This window comes from Nannizzia gypsea, genomic scaffold (genome assembly GCF_000150975.2).
Source record: "Nannizzia gypsea CBS 118893 supercont1.9 genomic scaffold, whole genome shotgun sequence".
In the NCBI taxonomy this organism is placed as follows: Eukaryota; Fungi; Ascomycota; class Eurotiomycetes; order Onygenales; family Arthrodermataceae; genus Nannizzia; species Nannizzia gypsea.
The window spans coordinates 629400-642558 of NW_003345193.1; the positions used below are offsets into that span (position 1 = coordinate 629400).

Genomic DNA, 13159 nt, shown 5'->3' on the forward strand with positions numbered 1-13159 from the left:
TCGGTAATGCAGACGGATATACTCCATAGAACATGGAACAGCTACTTGACCACTACGGGAATCTATACTACTTTTAGAATTAATGGATACTTGGTGACATGGAAGCAGCAACGGAAATATCCACATACCGATCAATCGATCAGAAAATCGCGGTGACCTAAACTCATCTCCACCAGTGAAACTTGGGAAGAGGGGATCCCGCCACTTATATCATCATGTCGTTGTGGCGATCACCTTGTCGTAGAACGGCGGTGGGAAGATGGGGGTATAATATAAGGGGTATAGAAAATAAGTACGCCCTACCGCTGCGAGAGATGGGCTCTTACGAGTTCGTTTCACCAGCGTGTGTCTTCTGAGACTGCAGTGATGTGCTGCCAGCGTCTCTGATTGCCTAGGTGTCTTCCCGACGGGAGTGCAGAGGCTTGTCCCAGGGGTCAAGCGCTAAGCGGCAATAAGCCCCACTGTGGGTTTTGTATCATATATGATTGGCGTTAGTTGTCCAATGATATCTTTTGATTACCTGCCAAGAGTGTATTAGTGTTATCACATGGTGAGTTTTGACCATATGCTTGGCGAGACACGGTCATGTGAACGACGTTAGAGCACAGGGTCCAAAGCTTATATGAGCTAAATGATTCTCCCGTCTTTCCGATGGTAGAAGCAGCCGCAAGAAAGGCGGGCTTCTATACGCCGTACGGTCAAAGAGTTATATCAGCTGTACGGAGTATGCAGCACCTAGCCGAAAGCCCGACTGCAGGAAAGAACCCGAGTGGCATTTTGGCTGGACTTTCGGTGTGCACAAGGGGAGGCTAGCTGAGAAAATGCATCCTCGCAATTGGCTGCAGGCTCGACGAAAGTCCAGCCACCTTAGCCGTATCAAGTTTAGTATAATGGATCCTGCCGGCCGCGGAGCCGATGGGCCTTCGCTAAGCCTAAAAGGGAGCCTCACGCGATAAAACTCTGTTTCTGGCTTCGTTTTTTTCTTTTACTTCGCTTCTCTGGGGGGGTTTTTTTTTCAGTGTTGATGGACGGCTTCATCGTTTCAATGTGGTTGACTCACGGGTAGCTAGCTGGGTTGGCGAGGTCAATGGGAAGTGAGAGAAGGGGCAGAAGGACCTCACAACGGCCTTCTGATCGACCGATCGGCCTTGTCAAGCGGCTGCCCGTCACGCAATCTGACGCTATACGGAGCAATGGCTGTGTCTCGTCTTCTGTGTCTTGGGCGGGTTTCCATCTCTTGCCACTAAACTGGATGTGGGCTTGGTTTGGTCGGTCGTCTCGTCTTTCCCCGATAGCTGGCTCGTCCTCTTTGCTGCATCTAGCCACATATTATGGCGGCTGCTGCGGGTCTCTGGGGAAGGAGAAGCAGGAGGAGGAGCTTCTTCCACCATGAGGCCCACGAATAAGGCGTTTTTTCCCTTCGCTCATCGTCTTTCTCCACTTAGGCCTCGAGTGTATATAAGGCGTCTTGTGCATCTCTTCATCTCTTCATCTCTCATTCACTTCATTCCCTTCCGGCTTTATTCACTTATCCTCTTCATAGCCGTTCTTTTCTTCCTTTTGATACCCATTCCAGCAGCGTTAAGCCAGTCTTCTCTCGCGCACACACACACACACTCTCTCTCTCTCTTAACCAACGACCCCCACAGCTTTCCTGTATCAGGTAGTTATTAACAAGACGGCCACTATGGCGGAATCGAAGAAGCCGAATGTGTTATACATCATGGCAGACCAGATGGCTGCCCCTCTGCTGTCCATCTATAACTCATCTTCCGTCATCAAGACCCCGAATCTCGACCGTCTAGCTAAAGAGGGCGTCGTCTTCGACTCGGCGTACTGTAACTCACCTCTATGTGCGCCATCTCGCTTCACCATGGTCTCTGGCCAGCTTCCTTCTCGCATTGGAGGCTACGACAACGCCAGTGACCTCCCCGCAGACACTCCCACGTACGCCCACTATCTTAGAGACCAGGGCTATCACACTGCTCTGTCCGGCAAGATGCACTTCTGTGGTCCGGACCAGCTGCATGGCTATGAGGAGCGCTTGACCAGTGACATCTATCCTGGTGATTATGGCTGGTCTGTGAATTGGGATGAACCTGTAAGTCTTTATCAGTAACATTAAAGAAGAGACCAGAGACAAGCTCTATAAATGACTTACTCTTACTGCTTACTGTGACTTTTCTATCCGACTATGTATATATATATATATATGCTGACTGGTGCAGGATGTCCACAAAGACTGGTATCATGACATGTCCTCTGTGATGGAGGCCGGCCCCTGTGTGCGAACCAACCAGCTTGACTTTGATGATGAGGTTATCTACAAGGCCAAACAGTACCTGTACGATCATGCCCGGCACCGTAAGGACCAGCCGTTCTGCCTCACGGTCTCGATGACACACCCACACGACCCGTATGCCATGACACAGGAGTTCTGGGACCTTTACGAAGGCGTCGACATCCCATTGCCCACGACCGCGGCCCTCGACCATGCCAAGCAGGATCCTCACTCCCTCCGCATCCTGAAGATAATTGGCCTCCTGGGCAAGGAGATCCCAGACGAGCGTATCCGCGCCGCTCGCCGCGCCTATTTTGCCGCCTGCAGCTACGTCGACACCCAGATCGGGGCTCTCCTGACCACGCTGAAGAACTGTGCCCTGGACGAGAACACCATCGTCGTCTTCTCCGGCGACCATGGAGACATGCTTGGCGAAAGAGGGATGTGGTACAAGATGTCCTGGTTCGAGATGTCGGCTCGTGTCCCCATGCTCGTGCACGCCCCGGGACGCTTCAAGCCCAAGCGAGTGAAGGAGAATGTCTCGACGATGGACCTGCTGCCGACCTTCGTGGCCATGACCGGCGGCTCGCTGTATCCTGGCTTGCCCATCGACGGCGTCTCGCTTATGCCGTACCTTGCGGACGACGACGCTCCCGGAGAGAAGACAGACACCGTGCTGGGCGAGTACATGGGCGAGGGCACGCTGGCGCCGCTGGTGATGATCCGTCGAGGCCCCTGGAAGTTCGTCTACTCGCCCATCGACCCTCCGCAGCTCTACAACGTCGAGCAGGATCCGACTGAGTCTACCAACCTCGTCGCCAACATGGCACTACCAGCACTCTCGGACAACTCTTCCAGCGGCGTCACTGGCCCTGCTGCTCTGCCTACGCCTCCCACCGAATCCCCTCCGGTGCTGAAGAACCCAGCGGCTGCCTCAGCCCCGTCAGCTCTCAGCTCCGTCCCAAGTCCCCCCGTGATAGGCAAAAAGGCCGCTGCTCCTACGGCCGCAGAGATCACCTCGGCCACGGCCACCAACGACATTACTTCTCTGTTCAAGGCGTTCTTGCAAGAAGTTCATACCCGCTGGGACTTTGACCGGATCCAGCAGCAGGTTCTTAACTCCCAGCGCAGAAGACGTCTGGTCTACTCTGCCCTCAGCAAGGGGCGCGTCACTACCTGGGACCACACTCACATCGTCGAGGGAAGCTCCGTCTTCATTCGAAACCACGGTAAAGGCCCCTTGGGTGATGTTGAAACCGTCAGCCGCCTGCATGTCCCCGTCTCCGTTGGCCGCGAAGTGCAGTACCGTCCTCAGTAGAATCTGATCTCATATTTCCGGGTATCTCACTCTGCATGTATTAATGACTTCTACGATAACACGATTTTTCTTTCTTTCTCTTTTACCTTGTTTAGCATAAGATAACGAGCCTTGAGGTGGGATTGTGTTGATTCTGCGTTCAAAAATGAAGAATAAGGTGTTAACTTTACTACCGCCACTACCCCTGGATAGTTACCGAATGAAGAAGTATTAACAATCATGCAAAATCCCGTTTGAGTTCTATCCAGTTTCATTATATCAAGTAATGTGACAAGAAATGTAGCAATACAGGTATATGATAAGAGTAAAAGATAATGTAGCAGGGACTTATGTGCTTCCATGGACCAGCCTTCCACCAACCCAGACGGCCTTGACATTCCTGTCATCGCCCGTCCACATCCACTTGGCAATTCGCTCGTCCCAGCTCTCCCATCCATACACGCACACTCTGCTGGCATGTTGCAAATCCAACATCTCCGGAACAGCAATCCTGTTCGGGTCACTTTCGATGCTAGGTCCAAGTTCAATCATCTGCGCATCCCAGAACATCCCCCTTTCGAACCCACCAACTTCGTCCTGCATGTTCAACACCTTGGCTCCGCCCCTGGTGGCTAAATACAGCGACTCCTCGACACTGAGCTTGTTGCGGCGCCCATCGTCCTTCCCACAGTGACATGCTACCAGCCTAGAAACGAGGGAGGCCTGTCTGGCTGTCTCGAGGATGCTTGGGCTGTACCCTCCGCTGACATCTGTACCCAGACCGACGTTGATGCCGTCGTCGAGCAGGACGCGGACGGGACACATGCCAGAGCTTAGGGAGGTGTTTGATGCCGGACAGTGGGATATCCCTGCCGACCTCTTGCGGATAAGCGCTCGTTCAGACTCGAGCAGGTGTACTCCATGCGCGAGGACGGTGCGACGGGTGATGAGCTTCGCCTGGTCGTATACCTCTGCGTACGTCGAGCAGCCCGGGAACAGAATCCTGACGGCCTGGATCTCGTCTTCGTTTTCACATATGTGAGTCTGTACGTGGGTTGGCGGGTCGGTAGAGGCAGCAAGGTCACCTAGCCGAGCGAGTGCCTTGGCGGTGCAGGAGATGGCAAACCGAGGAGTGATGATGGGCTTGACCAGCGTGCCTGACGGGTCCAGACGGTGGATGTAGGCCATTGACTGCTTGGTTGCGTCCACCATGGCAGCTGTCGATTCGTCCCGGTAGAAGTCAGGACAGGTGTCGGGATTATCCATGCATACTCGGCCAATGAACGCTCGCTGGCCCCTGGAATGGCAGATGGTGGCCAGCAGGTTGGTGGCAGGGACGTGGATGGTTGCGTAGTATGCGGCCGTCGTGGTGCCGTGGGACAGCGTCCGGGCCACGACGGCGTTGTAAACTGTATGGGCTCTTGTGGTAGGCGTATCGGGAGCGTTCTTGTCGCCAAACGACGCCTCCATCGGGAATGTGTACTTGCTCAGCCAGTCAAGCAGAGTCGTTGATCCGAAGATTCCGGAATTTGGGTATTGAGGTGCATGAATATGCGTGTCTGTTCAACCTCATTAGCTTTCAGCCGTTGGACAAACATGGATGCATAGCTGTAGTTATATAGTTATATAAGTGATGGGTGTCTTACCGATGAAGCCAGGGAAGAAGAAGCCGTTCCTGTCTGCCCTGGACTGTATCACTCTGACTACCACTGTCTCTCCAGAGCCATCCACCTCGCTGTCGTCGAAGGCCAGCCTCCATCCCATGCGCGCGGCCAGCTCGTCCAGCTCTCTCCGGCCCCTGACCGCCCAGTCACACCCGGCAATGCGCCCATCCGAGTTATCGACCCAGACAGCGCCGTCGTTGACGAGCAGATCGTATGCCGGGGCGGTCGTCGAGGTCGCCGGGGCGGTCGGCTCGCGCGGGAGCTGGATGAATGTGCCGTGGTAGAGCGTGAAGCGGTGGCATCTCGCCGCAGCCACCGATGAGATCTCGCCCATGATAACTAGGTAGTTAACCACTAACTAGATAGGATGATATACACTGGTTAAGTCGTCTGGTTTATGGTGTCGCGGAAGGCCTTTCTGGTCCCTTTAGTCTCTCGGTTCTCTCCGGGCGACACGCCATCGATGATGCACAGAAACAGGCCGGGACGGGGATGTCGCACTTAAGTATAGGGAGGTTATAAGGCAGTTGCTTATATAGCTCCTCTCAACCGGCGCATCCCAGGTTCTTTCTTCTCCTCTCTTATCACTTCTCGGTGGCCTCCGGCTGGACGAACCGACTAAATAACTAGTGGCGGCGAAGTTGCGCGAGACTCGGCGATGCGCAAGTCGCTGTTAGTTACGTCACTGCTAGTTAAATAAGCCACTCCAGAGCAAGCAGCAGACGAAGCCGTCTCTATCTTGCGGCCATCTAGGAGCTCGTTCCTGTCTCGAGCCAGCCTGTTCGGTCATGGCTAAGGTCGAGGTCAAGCAAAGCATCCCAAGGACGCCGTCGAGTTGCTGCTTGTCACGAAAGCAGGCGAAGGACACGACGGCGACCTCCGCTGGGTTAACTAACTAGGTAACTAGCTAAGCAAGCTAAGTCGGTAAGGAGAGCCTAATATATAAGAGAGACTAAGTAACTACGTCTCTACTCTTTTACCACTTTATCTTAAGCTTTATAACTCTCCAACTTCTAGTGATAATTCATTGACCATTTACTCATGGCATATACAAAGCTATGCCTGGGAACAAGGTAGAAGGCTTGTGTGCTCTAGGACAGAGACGAAGAAGGCCTGTTGGATAAGTAAGTCCTTGTGTAGTTATCTATCTGGTAGTTAGTGGACTTAGTAGGACTTAATATTAGTAGTTAACTAATATTTCGATTTCCATTTGTCGCACAGGAAACTATCCTGTATGGAAAGTTCAAACTGGACGAAACTTGGGCTTTTGGGGCTCTAATAGTTATCTGTTAGCATAGAACGATATTCGAATATAGAGTGAACTTGCCTTGAAAAGTAGTTAGTGTTGTGCCTTCGGTGCCAGGTCTCTCTAGTTTCCACTCGCTCGGCAGTAAGAGATGCAACATGAACACAGGAAGCAGTGCATAAACCCACGCCATCTTGCCAAAGGACTTCTAAGTCTGAGGGGTTCTCCTCTTCCAGAGCTTCGGAGGGGACAAGCCATAGTACTAATTCAGTTATCAATGGAAAAGCCGACGATGTATCAGGAGAAGCAAAACTTACGCTTAGAGTACTGTAGAGGATGTAGAAATTTGTTATGCTTGGGGGTATTGCCCGATTGACTAGAGATGGAAGCATAGCAGGTCAGGTTAGGCGATCTTCTCGCCCTTTTCATATTTAGTATCATCGTCAGTGTCGTATGGTATGCCCGGGTTCCTATCTATGATCCAGTTGGTTAGATGATAAACAGAATGTGTTAACTAGTAGATACCTATATGACTTACCCCAATGACCAGCTTTCTTCAGGAACTCCACCAACTCCTCCTGCGTCATGCTTTCTATTTTTTTGAGGTGCTCTTGGAACACCTGGTGCCTGTCTTCCTTGCTCATGATCTGGGGTTTAGAGTCAGATGGCGGAGAGGACACACTAGGATTGCTTGTAGCGTGAGTCAGAGCAGGGGAGCCGGAAAATTCGCTTGATAGGGATTCGGAGGTGGCTTTCACTCTCCTTTTTAAGGGAGCCATTGTAGTTATCTGTAGTTGCGGTCTGTAGTTATATTATTTTGCAGACCAGGTGGTATTTAATCCTTGGAGAAAGCTATCAGAAAAGCGAAAAGAAGAAGGAGAAGAAGAAGTAGAAGGTAACCAACTAACTGGCAGTCGCTAGGGCAAACTTCGCGTCATCGAGTTGCTATCTGGGTACTTGTTTAATCACGTGATGCTATAACTAGGTATCAGTTACCTAGATACGTGAACTCCACGACTCCTGCTCTTCCTTCATCATCACAATCAGCCTGATCATCATCATCGTTGCTTCGCTACAGTGCCTGGTATCCCAGTCAAGCCCTGCTTTCTATATTATACCTTGCTGAAAGGTTTATTTTTCTCTCCTTAGTTACCCTATGATGGCCGATAGTTACGCCGTCCCCACTCAGCAAGTTGAAACCTCGCTTTCAAAAACGCGTAAAACGGGACATCAGATTACGGCTCAAACTCACTGATGCCCAACTACGCCTTATACTCCAAGAAATGCAGGACTCGGCTTCCTTGCAACTAGACCAGCGACCGGCTTTCGTTCGCCAGTTTATCAAAGAAGACTGGCTTACGGATATGGAAGCCGCTCAGATACTCTAGGAGAGTGTTCTGGTCCGTATTATCATCATTCTGAGGGAAAGTGATTGCAAAGGGTCGGTCGCACCATAACTATATAGTTATCCATGATAGCCTTGCCTTAAGTGCTGACTTCTTATTTACTGTTGGACTACAAGGGACAAAAAGGCCTAAATGCCCCAAGGAATCCTTGGGTATCTCAGTGCGAGTCGTATAGCCAATGGATTCCAACATTTACTACCTAACTCTAGTCTAACGGAGGAGTTTGACTATGCCAGCGGGGCAGCTGATGGGCACGGACAAATAATTCTCTTTTGGCGTGATCAATGCCCAAAACTCCCTCCAGTATTAGCAGACTTGCCGATATTCTCTCTCAAGGAATCTGAGTATGACCCTAACAATTTCGTGCTCGAAAATGATACGCTGGGAATTAGATCTGGAGGTAAGCTTTTTCCTGAACCTAGCCCAGTCAACCCGGACACCGTGAACTTTGGCACAATTGGCTTTATCATAACGCTGGATACGGGATTGGAAACAAAGCATGCCATTGGAACAGTTGGCCATGTTCTCGGTGACACAGGGAGGACACTTTATGTTAATATCGATGGGATCCCCGTGACGCTAACAACAGTCAACCAGTTTGAACGCATTGGTGGAAGACCGGTCGCTAGAAGCCGTTGGCGGATATACCGCTCCGCTCTCGATGAGATCTGCCTCCTTGATATACCCTCTACCATTGCCGATATTCCTCTCCCTTGTGTACTAGGAGAAGTGAACTGCCATGCAATCCTTGGGCTCTCACCAGGTGCTCATGCTATAAGGAGTCCTTCTACTATAGATCCGGATGGACTTAGGGAATGGTTACGAGTGAATGGCCCCTTACTGTGTACAAGTATGGTGCTAGTACAGGAGCTACGGAGGGCCTTTTGACGAATACTCGTGAGGACACTCATGGTCACTCGCAGGTATTACCACGGCCTACGCTGGCTGGCTGGTCCTCATCCTTGTCGTCTTCGCTCTCGTCAATGGGCTCCTCTTTGTCCACCCCTGAGCAGGGCGAGAGTAGGACCTTCTACATGTCTGTAAAATGGACAGCCCCAGACGACCCATTCTCTGCCCCAGGAGACTCAGGAAGACTTGTCTTCGCCTTGTCCGATAATAATTTCGTGCCCTTAGGCATACCTTACGGAGCAGATGGTGATGTGAGCCGTGCCTATCTTCTATATCCATGATTTACAGAAATTGAGACTATACTCGACTGTGATGCATACTTTTGCGACCCGACTCAATGCCAGCTAGGTATTGCAACTTCCTCGGTGTCTTTTCAACCCAACTCAACCAGACAGGTTATTTTTATGGTGAAGTATATGTCTGAAAATTGAGCAGTGGGGGGGAAACAACGTTTCTGCTCAGATTCTATAAAAGTTTCTGTTTATGACTATTCATTTATCCTGTTGAAAGAAGCGATGGTGTCCCTGGTTAGGTATTCTCTTTAATCAAGCTTAAACTATTAAGCCTTCTTCCCACCATCTCTCTCTCAAGTTTGGCTCGTTATTTTTAGTAAATGGTTACCCAAGTCGTCAAACCCCTGATGTAGGCGCGGTTCCGTGCACATCCAGCGTTTGGCAAGCAAGTGTAGATCCCTAGGGGGGACAAGGGCTACGCCACCCCCGCCAGAGCGACGGCCAATAAGCAGCCTACCGTAACTGTTGGTGATAGAGGGGGCATAGATAATTGATGATGCAGCTGCAGCTCCAGGTAAAATACGATAGATAGCAGGGGGAAAGTTTGTGGTTGTCGGTTCTTTGCCAGGATCCTTACCCCGGATGTGTGATAAGCAACTCGCAGCAGGCAGTCACAGCGATCCTCTTAAACGCTACTACTATGAAACATCCTATATATAGTTCAAATCCCTACATAGGAAGAAAAATTGTGCAGTAGCCCCTCTCTCTGCGGCGTCAACTAGGCAGATCTGAAAGGGCCAGAGGGTAACTCGTTAACTATGTGTTACACAATGCATCAATGCATTTAGGGTCGTTCCGTGCATAGCATTTCCTAGCATCAGCCCCATCACACCACACATGATTCCACTGTCCGAGGCATTGCGACGGAGCTAGATAGAAAGGGGTAAATGGGTTGAACCATCTGCTAATGAATTGGTCATTGATTGGTCCTGGACTCATCCATTGCCTTGTCTTGTTCTGGTACGCTGCTCCCGAATGGGCGCTTAGAGCATCCTGGGGCCCGCCTGAGACTACCCCCTCCCCTTCTTTGCATGAAGATAATGCTACTCGGCAGGGCAGTGCAGTCTGAAAATATGGGTTCTGTGAGTCCGTTGTTACCAGGTAGCATGATAGTTAGACAGGCTACTCCAACTTAAATACCCAGGGCACGCTCCAGTATATCCCGTGGCATCTCCATAGCATTTCCATAACATTTTGCTTCTTAGGTATAGGACGCAAAAGTGCCCGTGCCAGTGCCACTGCTCACAATCTTCCATCATGGGGCAAGGAATTCGTCACTTCGTTGGGGTCGAGAGCTCGAAGCAATTGGCCTTCGTGGATGACCTCTATAAGCTTGGGGTTAATACCAACATCGAGCTTCCCGAGGTAAGCAGTATCTTTCCACACCCTCTAGGAGCTTCATTAGCAAGCCGATGCTGATGCTGATGGGTTATCTGCAAAGCTTGTCGTGGTTGGCGATCAAAGCACCGGTAAAAGCTCTGTACTTCAAGCCATCACGGAGGTCTCATTTCCCGTTGATGAAACTATGTGCACACGGTTTCCCATAAAGATCTCGTTCAGGCAGACCCGGGTGAAGAAAACCACCATCAGGGCTACAATATTTCCCGGACCAGTCTCTCAATTTGACGACGCCCTGACAAGCCGGACGAAGCTGTTTCTTATGGAAAGAGAAGAACTAAACCCCAAGGCAATGAAGGAAATCGTGGAAGAGGTGAGAACACGTCTTTTGCTGGCTCTACATTTTCCAATTTCACACAGGGTCTCTGACCTGAAACCAGGCATCCAGAGCGATATTTGGCGAGAAACAAAGCTCGCCATCCAAGCCTAATGGACACACGACGTCTTCCTCGCAACTGATGCTTAGTGATGCGACTCTGTATATTGAGCGATCTGGCCCAGATGAGATGCACTGGACAATTATAGATCTTCCTGGGCTGATAGAAAATAGAGGGCAAGGGCAAGATGGATCGACTGCTGCTGACAAGCGGCTGCGCCCACGAACTAATGCCACAATAGCGGAAGGGCTGGTGCGCACGTACTTGAGCAACGAGAGAAACATTGTCATGTTAGTCAAATCCGCCAGTTAACTAACACATCAAGAGCAGTGAGCGGCAACTAACTAGAGAGCAGAGTTGTCGCAGACCCGGTCGATGTTGAGCGACAACGGATTTTCAGACTGATCGAAGAGATACCTGGGCTCCAAGAGCGTTCAATCGGGGTCCTTACCAAGTGTGACAGGAAACAAGAAACGTCAGATAAATGGGTATGTATGGCATTCCAGGCAGCTTTTCTTCCCCTTTGAACTTCTCTCCTCCCGAAATTTTTGCTGTTCTGACCGCATTGACTGATGGATTCAGATGATCAAACTTCTACGGAATGAACTGTCCACAGTTTGCCATCTCAAGCATGGTTGGTTTGGGCTCCGAAACAGAACACCAAAAGAGAGCGGTATCAGCGATGCCGAGCGTGATGAGAAGGAAGCAAAGATGTTTAGTAAGGAAGAATGGGCAGGGGTGCCACGCGATAGGACGGGAATCAAGTCATTAATGGCCTATGTTGACAGAGAGCGTCGGTCGCAGCTTCAAAAGAGCATCCCTCACATCCTTCATGAAATCCGTGAGAAGCTCCAAGGATGTGAAGCCGAGCTTGAGAAACTTGGAAAGGAACGGACTACTCCGCTGGCCCAACAACTATACGTCCAAGGATTCTGTAATGACATGCAGAAAATGGCCGACGCAGCTTTACGAGGCCGTTATGAAGACATCCCATCGGATAGCCTTGAAGCAATGCTGCGCTTCAACGTGCAAAAACACCTTGACAAGTTTTCCAAAGACATGAGAACAGCAACGATGGCGTTGCACTTTACCTGCTACCACCAAGATTTGATCAACCTTAAACATGCAAGCTCGGATCCGACCGTATGGGAAGCATTGGTTGAAACAGCTGACGGTCTGTACTCCGAGATATGGAAAGAAGCCCAGATCTGCCAGGCCGGAAGTCTTCCTGGAAGTATTCATCCTAACATTGAGGAAAACATATTCCGAAAACAGTCAGCCCATTGGGAACGTATTTCGAGGGAGCTTGTTGAGAAAGTCAGAGATTCTATCACTGGATGCTACAACATCCTTTTGAAGATAGCCATTCCAGAGGAAGAAACCCGCAAGGAAGTGAACCGTGCAATAGAAAAAGACGTGGAAGCTTGGAGCCGACAGATCGATGCGGCACTGACGGAACTTGTCAATGATAATCAGAAACTGCGTTTGAGCACGTATAATCCCATATTCATGGAGGAGTATCAATACGCTGACCGACAGCGAGGCGAAATACTCCTCCAAGAGCCGGCGGTCCAAGATGATACCGACACAGAGAAGACATCATCATCATCAACCGCTGAAGCTAAAGATTCTGGATATGCCACGCCGAAGAGCGGTGGACCCGGGAGCATTTCAACGAAACTGAGCATAATCCTATACGTCCGCGCGAGGTTGGAATCCTACTACCGCATTGCACTGAATCGGTTTGTCGACAATGTGGCAATGCAGGTTGTCGAGAGGCACGCATTAGGCCCAAGCTGCCCAATTCGCACTGTGTCCGCCGGGTTTTTCCTCCAGCTCAGCTGTGGCGAGCTCGAAGCTATTGCCGGAGAACGCAATTTCGCGAGGCGCGCAGAGTTGCAGCAAGAGCAGTCTCAATATCAAAAGGCTCTGAAAAACTGGAGAGAATTCAACCAGAACCTGTATTAAAGGTCTGGTTGTGAAAAAAAGGGGCTGGGAGAAAATATTGGTTATGTTGTTAGGAATAGCCAACAGCCGTTCCTTAGCCATCGCCTATTTCATGTGCATCTCTATTGGAAGACTGTATCCATTCCATTGCGTAGTTAGATGGTTAAATAAATTGACTTAAATAGTTAACAGAGTGGAAGATGGATCATGTGTGGATTGGATTGTGCGCCTCGTACTTTTACAGTTGGGGATTTTAACTGCGAAATCCTTATCTCCTGTTAGTTAAATAGGAGGTAGGTACTCGTACTGGTGGCATCGTATTAACTACCTAGGTGCTTAGT

General features: G+C 50.4%; 5 protein-coding genes across 5 annotated transcripts; 3 read left to right on the plus strand and 2 right to left on the minus strand.

The window, feature by feature from the left end:
- Window positions 1-1687: 1687 nt before the first annotated feature.
- On the plus strand, window positions 1688-3599 carry MGYG_08483 (choline-sulfatase; the record flags this gene model as incomplete). The annotated part of the gene is made up of 2 exons (XM_003169529.1): window positions 1688-2101; window positions 2229-3599. 2 exons carry the CDS (start codon window positions 1688-1690, stop codon window positions 3597-3599), a joined length of 1785 nt encoding a protein of 594 aa, XP_003169577.1.
- Window positions 3600-3926: 327 nt separating this feature from the next.
- On the minus strand, window positions 3927-5576 carry MGYG_08484 (guanine deaminase; the record flags this gene model as incomplete). Its single annotated transcript, XM_003169530.1, has 2 exons — window positions 3927-5137; window positions 5225-5576. 2 exons carry the CDS (start codon window positions 5574-5576, stop codon window positions 3927-3929), a joined length of 1563 nt encoding a protein of 520 aa, XP_003169578.1.
- A 1315-nt stretch (window positions 5577-6891) lies between these two features.
- On the minus strand, window positions 6892-7267 carry MGYG_08485 (hypothetical protein; the record flags this gene model as incomplete). Its single annotated transcript, XM_003169531.1, has 2 exons — window positions 6892-6962; window positions 7027-7267. 2 exons carry the CDS (start codon window positions 7265-7267, stop codon window positions 6892-6894), a joined length of 312 nt encoding a protein of 103 aa, XP_003169579.1.
- Window positions 7268-8026: 759 nt separating this feature from the next.
- Window positions 8027-9151, plus strand: MGYG_08486 (hypothetical protein; the record flags this gene model as incomplete). Its single annotated transcript, XM_003169532.1, has 4 exons — window positions 8027-8294; window positions 8322-8738; window positions 8765-9063; window positions 9092-9151. The coding sequence occupies 4 exons, from the start codon at window positions 8027-8029 to the stop codon at window positions 9149-9151; spliced, it is 1044 nt and encodes a 347-aa protein (XP_003169580.1).
- Window positions 9152-10353: 1202 nt separating this feature from the next.
- MGYG_08487 (hypothetical protein) lies at window positions 10354-12839 on the plus strand (the record flags this gene model as incomplete). The annotated part of the gene is made up of 5 exons (XM_003169533.1): window positions 10354-10461; window positions 10538-10807; window positions 10875-11161; window positions 11227-11359; window positions 11454-12839. The coding sequence occupies 5 exons, from the start codon at window positions 10354-10356 to the stop codon at window positions 12837-12839; spliced, it is 2184 nt and encodes a 727-aa protein (XP_003169581.1).
- Window positions 12840-13159: the final 320 nt, after the last annotated feature.